This window comes from Lepidochelys kempii, chromosome 4, assembly GCF_965140285.1.
Source record: "Lepidochelys kempii isolate rLepKem1 chromosome 4, rLepKem1.hap1, whole genome shotgun sequence".
NCBI classification, from domain to species: Eukaryota; Metazoa; Chordata; order Testudines; family Cheloniidae; genus Lepidochelys; species Lepidochelys kempii.
The window spans coordinates 17,409,611-17,426,998 of NC_136383.1; the positions used below are offsets into that span (position 1 = coordinate 17,409,611).

At 43.6% G+C, this 17,388-nt stretch overlaps 1 protein-coding gene across 1 annotated transcript; it reads right to left on the reverse strand.

Annotated features, from left to right (window-relative positions):
* Positions 1 to 8,879: 8,879 nt before the first annotated feature.
* On the reverse strand, positions 8,880 to 15,227 carry NKX6-1 (NK6 homeobox 1). The gene is made up of 3 exons (XM_073340031.2): positions 14,663 to 15,227; positions 12,989 to 13,161; positions 8,880 to 10,030 (listed from the first exon to the last, which is right to left on the reverse strand). The coding sequence occupies exons 1-3, from the start codon at positions 15,225 to 15,227 to the stop codon at positions 9,779 to 9,781; spliced, it is 990 nt and encodes a 329-aa protein (XP_073196132.1). The 3' UTR covers positions 8,880 to 9,778.
* Between the last annotated feature and the right edge of the window lie 2,161 nt (positions 15,228 to 17,388).

Consider the following 17,388-nt stretch of genomic DNA (forward strand, 5'->3'; position numbering starts at 1 on the left):
GCTGTCAGGTTACCAGGTTCAACATACCAGAGTTTGGGAATGAAAGTAAATTCTGTATGGGAGATGCTGGAGCCTGGTGCTGACTTACGGCAGTATTAGAGAGAGAGTATTAAAAATGAAATTGAAAGTTGAGGCTGTTAAAATCACAAGTGGCAGATCATATTGACCTCAGTGCAGGAGGTAGGAAAGTGTGGGGCGTGGGGGTCGCTTTTGTTAAGAGGGTAATATGACACCGTTACACATCACTCCAGCCTCCACTCCTTCCACCTAGAGTGGCTACAGCAGGACTCAATGTAATAATAATGGAGTGGCTGGTCATCTCTCCCATTTTTTGTCAGGGAGGAAATGCATTCGGTGTCAGGCAGCCTGTTGGAATTCCGCTAACGGGTCTTGGCAGCTGGCTAGTTGAGAGAGGAAATTGAGCCACTATTAATTGGCTCATATCTTTGATGAGGCACAATTATCTTCCCAGTTGGGGAGGGGTGAAAAAAGCGATCTTTGAATTGTTCTTGCAGATTGTTAAAAGAGGACGTTGGGTTGTAAAGTTAGGAGCAATATATATACAGCCAATATATATAATGGTAATCTTAAGGAAATGCCCTCCGCCCTTCAGAAATACATCCTTGGAATAGTCAAGCATATCTGAAGACCAAAAATTTAACATACCTCCCTTTTTTCTTTTTTGAATGGACTTGCTGGGTATTAGGAATGGAAAGCCTGCATTGTTAAGTAGAGATATTCACGAGAGTGAATCCTTCATTTTTCTCCATTTTTTCCGAAAAGAGCCCCCCAAATGAAATTCGAGTGGGGGGGGGGGTCAAGGAAATCCCTCTAAGTCTTTCCAATGCTCACTATGTATTGCATTATACTTATAATTAAAAGCTGGGCGCGTGCGGGAATGATGTGCATTACTTCCAATAGCAATTGAAGATTGTATTTGAAATGGACTGTTTTATGGGCTGAAAAAATCTGTATACCTTGCCTTCCGTGTCACCCAGACAAAACCGCGGCCATTAAGGTTTCGCAGGGAGCTATTTTTTAATTTTTCTCTTACAAAACACGGAATTTTAGAGCTAAGAAAAGAGAACTTCGTTTATGTCTTTTTTTTGTTTGCTTGCTTCTTCTCACTTATTTTCCATGTGCCTGCTCCTGCTAACTCAACTGCAAAAAGCAAAACAAAACAAAAACCTGGCTTCAAAGGAAGCAGGATCCAACATTATGGGGATGCATTGTATACGTCTACTATTTCGCTCAGTGGTTTGAGCATTATTGGCCTGATAAACCCAGGGTTGTGAGTTCAATCCTTGAGGGGGCCATTTAAGGATCGGGTCAAACATTGGGGATTGGTCCTGCTTCCAGCAGGGGTTGGACTAGATGATCTCCTGAGGTCCCTTCCAACCCTGATATTCTATGATTCTATGAATTCTCTTCCGCATACAGAGGGGGCCCATCTACTAGACTAGCGGGCAAAAATGAGACGCAAATCAAGTAATGGGGCTTTTTATCCCACCATTAACAGGAGGTTGTACATCCAGAATTACTTTGGAATTGTAATATGCCCACTCCCAGTGAAGTCAGTGGGATCAGCAACTGGCCTGTAATTGCTGTTCACACCCTTTGATTCATTTCTAAAAATTGCACGAACAATAGTTTCGTCCCAGGGAATGTTATTTGGCAGCTCCTGGTTTCTCCTCTTCCTGTAGTACCGTCTTTTGGTGCATTTATTCTCCACTACTCCCAGGAATCGATTAGGGCTGGGAGGTTTAGGTGCTGCCGCCATATTTCCCTACGGAAAACCCATCCTCGGGAAGCTGTCCCAGAGCAGAGACGCACCCCGATCCTTATAGCTTTGTAACTGTATGTTTATTTCTCGTCCTCGGCTCTGTCAGGACACGGAAGGAGTTTGCTGATCACAGCAGCAACAGCGAAACATGAGGACCCTTGTGCCCACTGACCTCAGTTAGCATATAATGAACATGCTCCTGAAGGCGCTAAGCAACCCGGGCCTTCGTTCCAAATCGATACCCAGCTGTCTTGACTTCTGGGCCGCTGTTCTTCCTAGAGGCGCTCGCACGTCAATGACAAACAGCGTCCTCTGCTGGTAGCCCCATCCCCTGGAGAGGAAAACAAGCTTAAGCACATTTCCCCGCTACTCAGAGGAAGCGAGGGGAAGTTGAAGTTGTTGCTCTTTGAATAGCCACACATTGCAGCAGAGCCTAGCGTTTCTGGTTAAACAATCTGCTTGGACACAAGTTGATACCTTTTGGGATAGCCATTCCTTGTTTCCTAGAAACTCTATGGTCTGTTCCACTGAGAATCTATCCAAAGAGCAACAACTCCTGTGACCGAGCAGGATATTCCAGTGAACCTTGCATTTCCCAAAGAGTAACTTTTCTTTCACTGCGCACCACACAAGGGCTCGTTTGCATTGCGCCACTATTTTTACTATGAAAAGACAACCCACCTTTCCAGGCTCTCAGCAGGCTGTGCATCCCCATTGGCAATAATGTGAACTTGGCACCGTGCAGGTCAGGAGTAGAGTTTCTTTGGATGACAGGATGAACTGTCCAGAACAAAACATTCGTATAGCGCTTACTCCAGTAATCAATACGTATTCTCATGGCTGCTCAATTCAAAATGACCTGTTGGCCAGTACAACATAGAATCTAGCACAGGAGATATAATATGAAGGACGTAAAATATAACTATAAAGTGCTATTTGGGTCTTACTCCACGAAGCTTTCGCCATTATTTTGCAAATCCGGGAGGCACTGACAGATTTTTCTCTTTGTTTGCGCGGTTTAAGTATAAGAAAATGAGTCACCTCGTTTTCCCTTTAGCCATAGTCTCATCCTCCAAAACATAAGAACGGCCATACTGGGTCAGACCAATGGTCCTTCTTGCCCATCATCCTGTCTTCCGATAGTGGCCAATGGCAGGTGCCCCAAGAGGGAATGAACAGAACAGGTAATCATCAAGTGATGGTAAACAGAGGTTAGGGACACTTCAGAGCATGGTTTTTACCCCATCCCACAATGCCACCCGGACACTTATTAGATAAAGATTGTGATTCGTGTCACCTTCACTTTAATCAAGTAGCTTGTTATTTTATTAACTCCAACAGAGAATGACCTGATCAGTTACGTTGCCCAACTTTAGGGCCAGATTCTGATAACCCATTACTCAGGATGAGTAACACTACTCCAGGTGTAAGCCCATAGAAATCAATGAGACTACTCCTGGAGTAAAGTGCTATTCAAGTTGAGTAAGAGTATCAGATTCTGCCCCTTGGTCTCCAGTGATCCCAAAGCTCCTTTGAGATCAGTGGTCTTCTATATCTCTTTATACCATGAAAAACCATGAGCTAAGATTCCTTAGGCTTTATTTACCCAACCAAGGCCCTGCCCATGGGCCTACCAGGAGGGAACCCCTGGTCTGTAGTTGACTGTAAAGTTTTACTTCACCCCAAATGTAAACGTTAGGTCCTTCAACCCTGCTCTGTGCCTATGTTTTTAGGGAACCAAGGGCTACATTTTCCCCATCCTGTGCTGTTAAGGACTCCTACCATATGAACTATGGCAATCAAATTCCTAATCTAAACCATTGTTGTATGTGCACCAGGTCCTGAAATGTCAGGTCCATATAACTATCCCATACCACCCATCTTACAGAAGGTGACCCTGGCAGGGAAGGCATCCATCCCATCCCACAATTTAGGATGGGGGGGACAACGTCTTTCCCACACTAACTCTGCTCATGGGGCAAAGACTAGGACACAAGTCCCTTTCTACGTACAGTAATCTTGCCTAGCCAAACACCAATCAACCACCGAGCTAGCCAGACTTGATCTGGACAGCAATGCAGAAGGAATGGGGAAAAGTGACGCGGTAGAACAGAGCTTGGAGGACCAGATACAGCGCAGCCCCGATCCATTGCCCTTCTCACTCTGGCCAGCTAATATCCAGAGATCTGCCAGTCCCGGGGCAAATTCTGGTGCCTCTTGACTGGCTGGTCTGAAGATGGGAAATCTCATTTATTGAATGGGACCAGGCCACTCCCCGTGGAGTGCGAATCAGTCTAGTAGTTGTGATGGATCCTGAACATTGAGAGCCACCTTCCATAGATGCCATTGACTCGAGCTGGACTAGAATTTGTCCTCATTATTACGGGGGTGCTATGATGAAGTCAATACCAAATAACTCCTGAGCGCGGGATGTGTCTCAGCCTCTGATTTTCCGTTTTCATTTCTTTCCCCTAGCCTCCCCCTTGGCACGTTAGCTCCATATAAATATGTATGTTGTCTCCACGGGTGGCAACTACCTCGCACTGGGCTGAGTCCCAAGGCTGAGTCCCGGTCACGAAAACGGGGAGCATCTGTCCAGCCTGGCACAGCTTACAGAGTAGTTTAGACGGAGAGAGATCAAAGCAAAGAGGCCGCTCAGGGGCAAACCTTTTCACCGTGCAGTGTCTTTGCGTGTATGAGATGGGTCAGCTACGTCCGAACCCCTACAAGAACGGAGCGCTAGATGCCCAGAGCGAGGAAAGCACGGTTTTCTCTTTTTGAATTCGCCAGATCACTGGGACGTTTGCTCTTAGCTGTCAGTTCCCATCATAACACGTTTGGGGTTGACAAACAACGTGCCAAGAAGGGGATGCTTGTATTTGCCACTGAAAACTTGCCCAGGTCAGAGGCAGCTGGTTTCACACCTAACGCAAAATGGAACAGACAAGGCCAAAACCTGATCCGTTGTCCGTTCACTCCAGCAGCCCCGTGAAATCGGGGAAACCCAGTCAAGCGAGCGGAGTTTGGCCCACAATTTGAATTATGAGCCCTGATTTGCATGTACTCAGGCAGACGTTCCATTGAGTTCAGTGTGAGCTTTGCCTGAAACAAGAATGCAGGATTGGGCCCCCTCACATGGGAATATTTATTTAACATCTATATGTTATTCTAATTTATAACTTTAACTTTTACAGCTATAGGAACAGAGACATACTTATATAAGTTATACAGAAGCATGCTATAGATTTGTTCTATTTTGACAAATATTTTATGACCAAAGAGTAAAATAATGACTTTAGGAAACTACCTTTTCTAATAGACTCTCCAATATATTTCTGAAATAATCTCCATTGTTGCAGATAGCCCTGTATGTTGAATAATAATATTTGCGTTTGTCAGTTCTTAGATCCCGGGGTATATTTCATATTGCTGAGAAAGGCAGCCAGATTACAAACCCATTTTAGGATTTTAACACTAATGATCAGTTTTTCCTGCAGTTTTCCTTATTATCAGTGAGGGGCCTGAGAGCAGACAGATACCCAGGATATACTATGCAACACCTGTGTCTTCTGCGTAAGATTGAGTATTATATGTAAAAGAAAGAGATTTTTTTGTTCGGCTCAGAATATTATCGGTGGGTTATGGTTGTTTGATCAAAATAATACTAATTTCTTCTAGTTCAAAGATTAATTGGAAATTAAGGCATGAGGTTTCCGTTGCGACTTCTCTGGCTGATTTGTAAAATGGTCGTGTTAAAAAGCATGATGGATCCCATCAAATCCTCATGTTAAATAGTGAGAAGTTTATCTCGCAGTATCTTACTCGTCTGCTCTCAGGAGGATACAAATGTCAAAGAATAAGGCAGGGTAAATACTGAAATAACAGACTTTATTTCCCTCCCTCAGAAAAACACACAAGATAGAGAAGCTGGGTTTACATCAAAGGTCGCATTAAAAAAAAAAGTTGTCTGTAGACAAAGCTGTTGAGATTAGCCTGAAATAGGGAGTATAGATGAAATCTGCTATTTATCTCGGTTATTATTATACCGCGCTATTGTCAATGATTAACAAAAGAGTTACTGTCTCTTTAAACTGCCGAGTGCGAGAGTTCCCAAGTGGAATTTCACTCCTTTAGTGTTTGCGATGATGACAAACTCAATGGACAGGGAGATGTTGATCTCCCCTAAATTGACACTGTTTTAATGTACTCATCTACATAGGCTACTTGTCAGGAGCACTGTGCGAGAGGGCCATATTAACACCCCTTATTTCATTATTTATTTAAGTGTTACTTGGGCTGATTGTAATACAATAAATAGATATCCATATAACGCCCAGGTAAAATGTCAAGGAAAGTGAGAAGAGTGGGAAAACAAATGGCAACCGACATATTCATCTGCTCTCAATGGTTGGTGCCTCAATATACCATGAGAGGGGGAGGGAAATATATCTAAACAGGCACATCGTGACCTCTGTCAATCTCTAAAGGAGCTTTCCTCAAACCTCAAATTTTACTGGCTTTAAATTAGCTTAAATTAAACTCTACTTAAATTGAGACTATTCACGTGAGTTGAACCAGCAGGACCTTTCCCCACTGGTGGACAGCGCAAAGACACACTGGCACGTCGTGGAGGTGTTTGGTTTAAGCACGATTCTAGCTTATTTAATTAAGTAACATTCTAACTTTGTGGTTCGATTGCTCTCTTCTGTATGGCAAAGGGAGCGTCTATGCTCTGTTTTCCTGAGATCTATTCAGTGCCGATCACAGATTTTAAAATTTCAGCAGGTGAACTTTAAACCTTATAAAAACCAGTGACATTTATCCCTAGTTGTTAGCTAGGATATTTGTAACAATGATCGTGACATTATTTATTAGCTTTCTTCATAAAAGTCCTCTACTCGATGTGAAGGATGTTTTGCATCCCGCTCTAATCTCCATTTTGTTTTCAAAGCCTTAACCACAAAGAAAAAAGTGAGATCATATGAATAAACTGTTCTTTTCACAAATACCCTAGACAAAACCAAACTAACCAAGCGATCAGAGTTGGGCTTTTTTCCCTATAATTCTAGTTTTATAGTGCCAACTGCAACTGATGGCCAGCTGGGTCTCTGTGTAGAAGTAAATTAACTGGAAAGCCAAAGTCAGTGCTGCAGTCAACTGGAAAAAAAAGAAAAAGAAAAAGAAAGAAACCAGTACAACATGGCCCGCTGTATACAAACCATTGCTCAGTGACACACAAAGTGCGGTATCAAGAGATGTACAAAAGGCGTGTTTTTGTGTGATACAGAATTTTTGCTCTAGGCATATAGAATTAAAACTGCTCTAGCTTTTGAGGGAAAATAGAATCGCCTTGGAAAATAGAATCGCATATTTACAAAATAAAATAAAATGAATCCTGGTCTGGGATTTAATAAACACTTTAAAGCAGAAGCAGTTATCTGAGAAAGAAGTTGATTTATTGAAGCTACTCAAGACTGAGTAAAATCAACAGAATTTAAGACATTTGTGTGGGCATGTAAAAAAGGCAGCGCGAGTTTTGAAATGGTCACACATTTTTCTCTTCCAGATCTGTTGGCTCGGTGTTGTGATATCACTGAACAAGGGGCTTGCATCCAGTCCTAAGAAAGAGTCATATCTGCAACTGTAAAAAATGATCGATACGTTGACAACGGTGAATGGGTGGGTTGTTTGTTTTTTAAATCACCTTGTTTTAAGAATAACTGCAAAACTGAAAGTATTTTGACTTGATGCCCTGTAAACAGCTTAGCGTCTCAGAGTCAGGTTTTGTATACGTTATAAAGGTTTTAGGAAGAAGTGAAAATCTGAAGAGAATGGCAGGTTTATGCTGCAGATCGTGAACCTGCAAGTTTGAAATATTCTGCTTTATCAAAAGAAATATAGGCTCCAAAGTCACCTTTTGGAAGAGCAGAGTGAAATTTAGATGCTATACCTTGGAACCTTATACGCTGGTAAAAGCGTGGTGGGGAAACATTGAGAGAAATAAATGCACCTTATCGTTTATATTTGTAAAAACGTACCGGTACATAAATTCCTCTGGACCCGATCCTAAACGCCTTACTCAGACAAAACATCTACTCAATATACAGAGTCAGGCCCTCTAGAGTTTAAGTGAAGATGTTGCTTCAGGAAAGTGTTGTTTCCCTGCTTTTGTTTAAAAATCAAATACCTCATATAACCGGACACAATAGTAATATTTTTCTAAACTGCAGAATAACTGATTATTTTGCTCAACTCTCAGCGTTTATGTTTGCTTAAGTTCAGCCATAAAAGAAATAACAATAGTTATCCACTGTTTAGATATGGAAATGATCATAGCTAAACAACGCGTTTCGATTTAAAACAGTTGTTTCTATATTGGGTCTAATCATTTACTTTAGACCCCTAGCTAGACTCATATGAATCGCTTTCTTCCTGGAAAATAGTGTCTTTCCCATAATAATGTTAACATGTCATCTCTGATAATGGCTTGTGTTGCTTGCTGCTTAAAAAGTTAATACACCCTATATTGGCCTGAGATTAACCTATCTCGGATATATATGGAAATTACGACTTCCTGAATTCTCCAGAGAGGTCCTACAAAAGGAAAAGAGCTCTCGTGAAAAAAATACACACCAGGAATAGCAACTTTATATTTTCCAAATAAACGATCGCTTATTTTATTTGTATTACTCTTGAACCTTCTGGAGGAAGTGATATTTTACATAGTTTTTTTTTTTTAAAATGTTCCTGGAAATGAACAAAAGAACCCAAGTTATCTTTTTTCGTACCGTCAGTTTTATTATTTAATCTCTGATGAGATCAGATGATCTGTACCCTTTAGTCGAGGCAACAAACGTCTTTAAATTGGTTTTAATTGATTTATCTTTTTTTTTTTTTAACAGAAAGTGCATTACATTTAACTGGTCTTGCAAAGGGCTCTTCTCTTTACAAACCGAATTATTTTAATATAAATTAATTAATAAATGTTAAGATGCTAATATATCATCATTATTAGCTTTAAAAAGAAAACAATTTACATTCTATAGTATTCTTTATAATACAAAAGAAAACACACTTTAAATTCAATTACAGCATCTAAATGATTTTTTATATTTTCGACTGAAAGTGGTTGTAACAATTCCCACCAGCTACTTTTAACACGCATTTTATTGGAAATGGGTTAAATTAAAGGAAACTATTTAAATTTGCCCCACCCCCACCGTCCAAAAATAGTATTTTTAAAAATACTAATAAATAGCATTCAGGGCGGGTGCAATTTCAGAATGGGAGGGGGTGTTCCAGCAAAGACTTCGTCATACTTGGCACAACATCAGTAGACTGTTTGTTTCAAATCTCTTAATAGATGCCCTTAATGGAGGGCCTCAGTTCAAATTAGAAGGGAATCAAGATCTGCAGGAGAAAGTTCAGAATAAGCAGCGAAGGTGGGGGAAGAGACCACAAACTAATCCCAGCATTTATATTCCACAATTCACTATTCAAAAGAACAGATCTTTTTAAAAAGCCAGACAAGGGGGTGGAGGTGGTGGTGGGTAGGACCCAACCCAACCCTTTCTATTAAAAACAAAAGTATTTTACATTTTAAATATTCACAGTAAAGTAACTTCTATAGTCAGTGTGACTCACGATTTATTTACAAAGAGCCTTCAACAGGTTGCTTTAGTCCGCCCAGCAGGAGCTGTGTGGGTGGAAGTAGGTCCCTCCTTTCCCCCTCAGCTGCCCTGGAGTCTGCAAAAGAAGAGGGAGCACTCAGACAGCCCCCCTGCGACCCTACAACAACAGCACCAGCGGCCAAGGGCCAGGCCAGAGGAGCAGGGGGGCGTTGGGTTTGGATGTTTGTTTACTCGCCGTCTTTTTCTGCCTCTTTCCTCTCCGACAGCTGATAAAGTCTAGAAAAATAGATATGTACAACATCTCAGAAAATAGCAAGTGTCCTCCGAGTCCGCCTGGGCCCCGGCCCCCTCCTCTGAAACCCCTTTAAGAGGAACTCTCGTTCTCAGATGTGTGCAGGAGCAAGCTGCTGCTGCTCGACTTGTGTTTCTTCAGCAGCTGGGTGATTTTCTCGTCGTCCGAGTTAGGGTCCAGAGGCTTGTTGTAGTCATCGTCCTCCTCCTCGTTCTCCGAGGCCCCCTTCAGCCTCTCGGTCTCCGAGTCCTGCTTCTTCTTAGCCGTGGCCATCTCGGCCGCGTGCTTCTTCCGCCACTTGGTGCGCCGGTTCTGGAACCAAACCTGCAGGGGCCCAGCCGCAGCGAACAGAGAGAGAGAGAGAGAGAAGGGGGGAATTACTGACCCGGGGCAGGTCAAAGTCAGCAACCACAGCTGTACTCTGCTTGTGACCCTCAGCGTCACCGGGAGCCTTAGCACCACCCAGGAGCTGCTGGTAGCACCAGACAGCCGGCAGGATTCCTACCAGAGCTCTTGTTATTTCTGCCACCACAAAATTTTTAGCCTCCGTAGCACAGCTGTTACGCCCATGGAGGTACCAGTCTCCCCATCACAGAGTTGTGGTGACTAGTCCTACCATCCACTTATTCGTATTCATACCATGCTGATCACCACTAGCGAACAGTGATTAATATTTGTACCATCGTCAACGTTATTACTACTATCGTGTTATTACCACTGCAGAGGTATTACTAGTCAGTACATAGTATTGTTTTCTTATTTCCATACACCTACTAGTGTTCATCCCATGTGTATTATTACTAACATAGTTATTTATATTCATTCCATAATTATCGTAATAGAATTATCATCAAACATACTATGTGAGTACTACTGTTGTCGCCTTAGTGTTGGTATCTTAGTTATTAATACTATGAAGTTATTGCTACTCTAGAAGGATTAATATCCACACCATAGTTATTACTATTAATCTTACCACAGTGTTATTAGTATCCCTGATATAATAGTTATTACTATGCTATATAATTATTATTGTTATTATACCATAAGGTATTCATAAATAATTATTTTATTACCACAGACACTTAAGTATTCATATAATAGTTATTAATCTAAAATTATAATGATCACCATACAGCTATTGCTACTGGTATTTGTGCTATACTTTTATTATTATTACTACAGATTAATATTCATACCATATCTGTAATTATTAATACTAAGTTACCAGTATGCATATCATACTATTATTGGCTACCATGGTATGCTTAGTATTCATATTGTGGTTATTATCATTATTATTATCATTCTAAGTTATTATAATTATTACTGTAGTGTTGTTATCACCACAGAATTCTTGCTTTTGCTACTGCAGAGTTATTATTGGTAGTTAAAGAATTTTTCAGGGTCCAGGCATATTTCAGTTGCTTTTTGTTCTGATGAAGGAGCATTTTGTGCGGTTTTGGTTCACTTGCTTTTTATTTATTTTATTTTATTTTTATTTTATTTTATGGAGTTTCAAAACGAGCCTTGGAGACTTTTAAACCAACCTTTTCATACTAATGGAGGGCAGGAATAATTTTACTCCTCTTAATTTTCTGTTAAGATCTACATTTCTTCTTTTCCTCCTCTCTTTCCCCTACTATGTTTTTGCCTGTTCAGTTTGTTTAATCAAAACTCAACTAACATGGATCAAACTTGATGGGACACCATCTCCCATGAAAACATATGCGTCTTTATTTAGATGTTGTCTGTAGTCCTAAATGTAATTCAAGTGAAAAGCATGTGTTTCTAATGTTCTAAATTCAAATAGTCAAATAGTAAGAGGTAAAGCTAACTGGTCTCAGAAACTTGCTCTGTGCTGCGTCATCAGGTTAAAAATGCAATTTTTTTATTGCTATGGCTTTAAAAGATGAAATCACATTTATACAATACATTAAAAATAGATTAAAAATTTGTTGTAAAAGAAAGGAACAATTTACAGGTTGTTTGGGTTTTTTCCTCTCTAAAATCCAAGTCACGAATCCTATTATGCAAAACATAATTTCAGTGTCGCAGAACGATTCCTATGCATGGAATGAAAGTGTTCATTTGAAAGGAAACAAATCTAACTACACTTCCAGTACACTCAGTGACTACACAGTACTTTAATCCTGCTCATATGTGACAATAAACATTTTACATTGAATAGTTCTCTAATGTCCCCTCTTCTGTTACATATTTTATCTTAGAAAGGGCAGAGTAAGAGGAGGGGGTTGTTATTTTCATTGTACGGGCTGTAACAATTTATTCACAGCCATTTAGACATATTTACAGTGACAAATGAGGGGCTCCAGATAACTCTGGGAGAATGAGAATCCATAAAGAGGCCCCTTAACACAGAAACTGTTACATTTGTTAAAAAGCAGCATAGAGAATTTATCTTTAAATACAATTCCCTGAACAAGAAACACGCAGTAGCCTGCATTAGCATTTTAACTTATCAAAACCGTATCTGTGTGAAATATTTCAGTGTTTAGCTAAAATAAACAGATTCGGGGAGAGAATGTGTAAACCATCCGATCCACTTTATGCTTGCTAAGCTCAATTCCTTTCCCATTCAAGGCAAGATCTCTAAAGTTTGAACCATTGTAAGCACACTGGATCCCAAACATGCACAAATTTGTGTTTTTGCCCTTAGCCAGAAGAACGATATCACATTTTAACTATTTGTCGTAATCATTTCAACATCTAATGACCAAACATTGCATGGCTACAGGGTCAGAAAATGTATTGTCCAAGTATTAGCCTTCTAACACAGACTACACTTGTTTGTATTTAAGTATTCAACAATATTACTCCTTACCTCTCCCAATTTTATGGCACAGTAAACATAATATTTTGGGGTAATTTTATAAGCATTCCTAATTTTAAATTATTTTAAAATAAATTACGGTTTTAAAAATTATGCCATATTCTCATAAATAACACTATTAATTATAAACTGCAAATAATTGCCAACCTAAGTGCCTTTTTTAATATACTAAAAGGAGCCATCTATGCAACGGATTTAGTTAGCAATAATATTTTGCAATGGCTTTGTTCTGGCAGTAATGGTGTATGTGCAGAGAGCATACGTATCCATTTAAGATTAACCTGATTTCAAAGGCATGCGCCTGATTCCTTTTGTTCATCAATATCTTATATCAGGGCTCCTTTGTATATGTATTTTTCACACTCCGCCCAGTCTCAGCAATGTGTGGGCTTGAGTCTCTTATCTAATGTTTGACATGATCATCTCACCTTGACTTGACTCTCTGTCATCCCCAGTGAATAGGCTAGCCTGGCTCTCTCTGGTCCTGCTAAATATTTGGTCTGCTCAAAAGTCTTTTCCAGGGCGAAAATCTGCTGGCCAGAAAAAGTGGGTCTTGTATGTTTTCTCTTTCCGTCTTTATCCAGCAAAATTGAACCTTGATCTGGAAAAGAATGAATGCATAGACAGATATGTTAATCTGTTCATTTAGAAAAATGCTTAGCTATGAAATTTGCTGTCAAGGGAAAGGTTTTTTGTTTTTTTTTTTCTATACATGGAGGAACGAATTCCCTATTAGAATGTCGCCAGTTTCAAAGCGATGCATATCTTTTCCTGACGCCCCTTTCTTTAGAGGGTCTAAATTCTGAGCAGGCAAAAATTACTCTCCCACAAAAACGGTAGTCGATAAAAGTAGGTTACTATAAAGGGTTCTTCTTGGGGAAAGTTTTTGTATGACCCAAACTCAAAAAAGGGGAAGGGGGAGGAGGAGTTGAATCAGAGATATTTCAACTTAAAAGTCCTTTTAGGAAAAATAAAATGAGAAAACTGTTTTTGTAAAAACTTCCCATTATTCGTAAGCAATAACTTGACATTTTCAATGCTTTCATAGACACATACACACACCCCAGCTGTGAGTGTCTAAATTGCCAACAAGCCAAATAATGCATGTCATATATTTTCATCATTTAACGTGCTTTCAGGTGTTCAGACAGTAACTGTTTGTTATTGTAAGGATTCTAGTATGCACAATGATCGAAACGGTTTTAGTAAAGCCAACCCTTTCAAATCTAAGCTTGGAACATCACTGTGCTCAGTGTTACAAAAGTAATCAGTAATAAGAAAACCGTTACAGGAACTTGGAAGTGTCGCAGCATCAAAATAAAGAGAGAGAGAAAAGATGAGGCATAAACGTCCCGAGTTTATAAAAGCCTCTCTCTGAAAGGGCAGGGGAAGAAGGGTTTGGCCTTTAAAACTTTTATCCCCGAGAAATCTGGGACACTACAGCTTTTCTTTGCCCTATTAGACACATCTCCTAACTAACCCTTCTAAATTTTTACAGAAGGTGCCTGCAATTAAAGCTGGGAGCAAATGCTAACTGGTATACACCAGAGGGCATTCAGGCAGCATGAAGTAGAAGTAAATAGAAAGTCAGAGATGAAGCAGGAGCAGGAGAAAAAGTAAAGGCAGCAAAAGCAGCACCGTGTTAACTGTACCAAGCACTGAACCAAAATGCAGCTAAGAGGATGGTGTGGTGAGTAAAACAAAAACACCTTGAATCGATTCACCACTGATCATACTACTTCCTACACAAAATCACGGGGGGCAGCATTTCCCCTTCTCACTCCCCCAAATAACAGTGCGATAGGGCGTCGGGGGGGGGGGGGGTAAAAGGATGCACTGAAGTACAGCAAGCCCTAAATAAGTTCGTTGCCTCTCCCGCTAACCAGCGCCCTGTGGCGCGCATTGCAAGCAACCAAAGTCTGAGCAACAGGACTGAGCGGGAGGCAAGGAATAGGGGGGGGAGGGTGACCCAGGCCGCGCTGGAGCTGCCCCCAGGGCAGGATTCCGGGGGCTGGGATGTCACCCGAACAAGTGGGGGCAATTGCCTATGCTAGGAAAGCAGCCCACCCCCCTCCAGCCACAGCCGGGGCGGCGGTACTCACGGGGGGTGCAGGCGAGGCGCGCGTCTCTCCAGGGCGGACTCTGCATCACCCCGGGCCAGAAGATCGGGGTCCTGCCGGGCAGCTCGGCCAGGGGCTTGGGGTAGCGGCCCACGGCCACGGCGGCGGCGCTGGGGCTGAAGTAGAGCCCGGGGGGCGGCGGCGGGGGGCTGAGGCTGCTGAAGCGGGGCAGGCCGGCCAGGAGGCCGGCGGGGGACGAGGAGGAGCCGGAGGGCGACGCGGAGGCCAGGGCGGCCCCGGCCAGGGGCACGGAGGGCCGGCTCAGGATGTCGTTGATGCCGTGCGGGGTGGCGGCCGAGAGCTGCTGCGGGGGGCTGGCCAGGGCCGGCGGCTTGAGGCCGGCCGGGTTGGGGGAGCCCAGCGGCGGGGACGGGGAGGCCGAGGCGGAGGAGGAGGCGGAGGAGGAGGCCGGCCCGGCGGGCAGCGGGTACGCCGGGTACAGCGGGGTCTTCATCTCGGCCATGCTGTGCAGGGCGGCCAGGGGCGGGCTGCCGAGCAGGAAGGCGCTCTGCCGGGGGCTGCCGTCCATCTGCCCCACCGCCAGCATCGCCGCGCCGCCGGGGGAGGGCAGCGGGGCGCCCGCGGGGGGAGTCCGGGAAGGGGCCGCGGGGGGGGGGTGCGAGGGGAGAAGGGGGGCGGGCTGCTCAGCGGGGGGCTTGTCCCGCTGGGAGGGTGCCGGGGGACAGGGGCGATGTCCCAGCAGAGGGTGCGGGGGCTCCGAAGGCGAGGGCAGGTGCCCTGCGCGGGGGGAAGGACCCGGTGGCGGTACAGAGGGAAGGGGGAGCCGCAGAAGGCGGGGGGGGGGGGCAGTAGGATCTCGAGTGCGGGCGGGGGGGTCTGTAAATGCGAAGGCGAGGACCGCAAAGAAGCAGCAGCAGCAACTCTTCCAAGTTGCTGTGTGTGTGTGTCTCTCTCTCTCTCTCTCTCTCTCCAAAGAAATGTTCTCCCGTGGTGCAGGGGGGTTTCACAGTCTCTGTCAGCCCCAAAGTCCTGTCTCAGCCTCCCACATACACACACACACACACGGGAGGGAGGGGGAAACAGAGTCCTCCTAGTCCCACAAAATACTTAAAAAAATAAAAAAAAATAAAAAAAACACCAAGCGCCAGCTGGTAGAGAATGAAACCAAGCCACAGATCCCCACTCGGTGCCTGTTTGGTTACGGGAGAGCGGTCAGTTCTCTGGAGCCGCCCCAGCAGCTCCCTGTCCCTTCCTCTCAAGCTGGTGTCCGGAGGATTGTGCCTTCCTCAGCATAAAACATCAAGTCCGAAGGGGTCTTCTGCTCCTCCACTCCGATCCCTGATCTGGATGCTGCATGCAGGAGAGATCCCCTCCTTTCTCCCGAGACATCAATGCCTTCCCATTGCTTCTCTCCCCCTCCCTCCGGTCCCTGACATCTGGTTGTCAAATACAAGTCGGGGGGCTTCAAGGAGAGTCTGGCTCTGGGTTTGCTGCTGCTGCTTCTCTCTTCTCTGTCCCAAGCATCACTTCTGTGACTGTGTCTGGTTTGCGTTCGCGTCTGGATCCTCCTTTATCTCCTTCTCACCTTCCTCTCATCCCCTCCCCTCCCCTCCCCGGACTCCTTTGGCTTGGTTACTTTGGTGTCCTCCTCCCCTCCCAGCTAAAGTCTCTCTCTCTCTCTGTGGCTGGCTCTGACAGTTCACATGAAGCTCTCAAAGGTAATAAAACATTTTCATCACTCTCTGCCTCCTTTAGCTAAGGGGCAAGCCAAGAACTTGGAGAGGCGTCAGTCAGCAGCAGCAATCAGAGGAGGGGCCGAGGCTCACGCCTCCCTACAGGACCCGGCCCATTGTGATGCCCGGAGAACCAGCGCCGAACCCAACCCCCCCCCCCAGTCTGACTGGCTGGAGCGGAGAGGGCTGGCCGAGCCTGCTCATCTGCATAGTGACCGCGGCCTCCGCGGTTATAGGGGCTGGGGAGGGGGCTGGGAGAAAAAACTGCTTGATGATCTGCTGGGGGTGATGGGAGCTGGCAAACAAAACGAAAGGAGTCAATTTGTGCTCAACAAATAGGGGGCTGGGGGAAGCTAAAAGAAAAAGGGGGAACCCAGAAGCAGCCATTTCATTTTGAATATTCCTCTTTCTTTTTCTTTTTCTTTGACAGACTGTCTGGTGAATAAGTAAAACAGACCCAATAGCAAGCAGCAGCAGGCGCATCACAGGGTATAGATCCTTCTGAAAGGATTAATTAAGTGCCATATGGGGTCCCCCAGAATCCTGCAAATTAATTTGTTGCTCATTAAACAAACCTATAGATGCCCGAAGCTTCCTCTGAATGAACTCTGCAAAGCCGGAGCCACCCCCCTCACTCCTCATTCAATCGCTTTCATTCAGTGTCACCCTTCCGTTCCTTCTTCCATTTTCACCCTCTCTTGTTTAAGCAGAGGGATCATAATCATCATCATGGATGCGTTTATCCCATATTAGCGGGATAGGAACTCAGCCTGTGTGTATGTGAGAGAGAAGTTTGGCTTCTCTTCCGGATCCCTTTGCTTATACTTTCTTTTCTGATTATTTGTTTATACTTTGGTAAGCAAAATAACACAAGAATCAGATTCTTAAAAAAGCAGCAACAATGCAATATACACAACAAAAACATTTTTTTATCTGCGCCAAGCGGGGGGGGTTTAGGAATAAATGAACGTGTGGGTAAGTGAGATGTGTTGTTGGCAATGATCTTGTCCCTTT

Excerpts from the sequence above, each read along its gene's own strand:
- NKX6-1 (XM_073340031.2), bottom strand. The coding sequence starts at position 15,227 with ATGCTGGCGGTGGGGCAGATGGACGGCAGCCCCCGGCAGAGCGCCTTC. Across the intron at positions 13,162-14,662 it reads GCGCCTCGCCTGCACCCCCC|ATCAAGGTTCAATTTTGCTG; the intron begins GTGAGTACCGCC and ends ATTCTTTTCCAG. Across the intron at positions 10,031-12,988 it reads TGACAGAGAGTCAAGTCAAG|GTTTGGTTCCAGAACCGGCG; the intron begins GTGAGATGATCA and ends GGGCCCCTGCAG.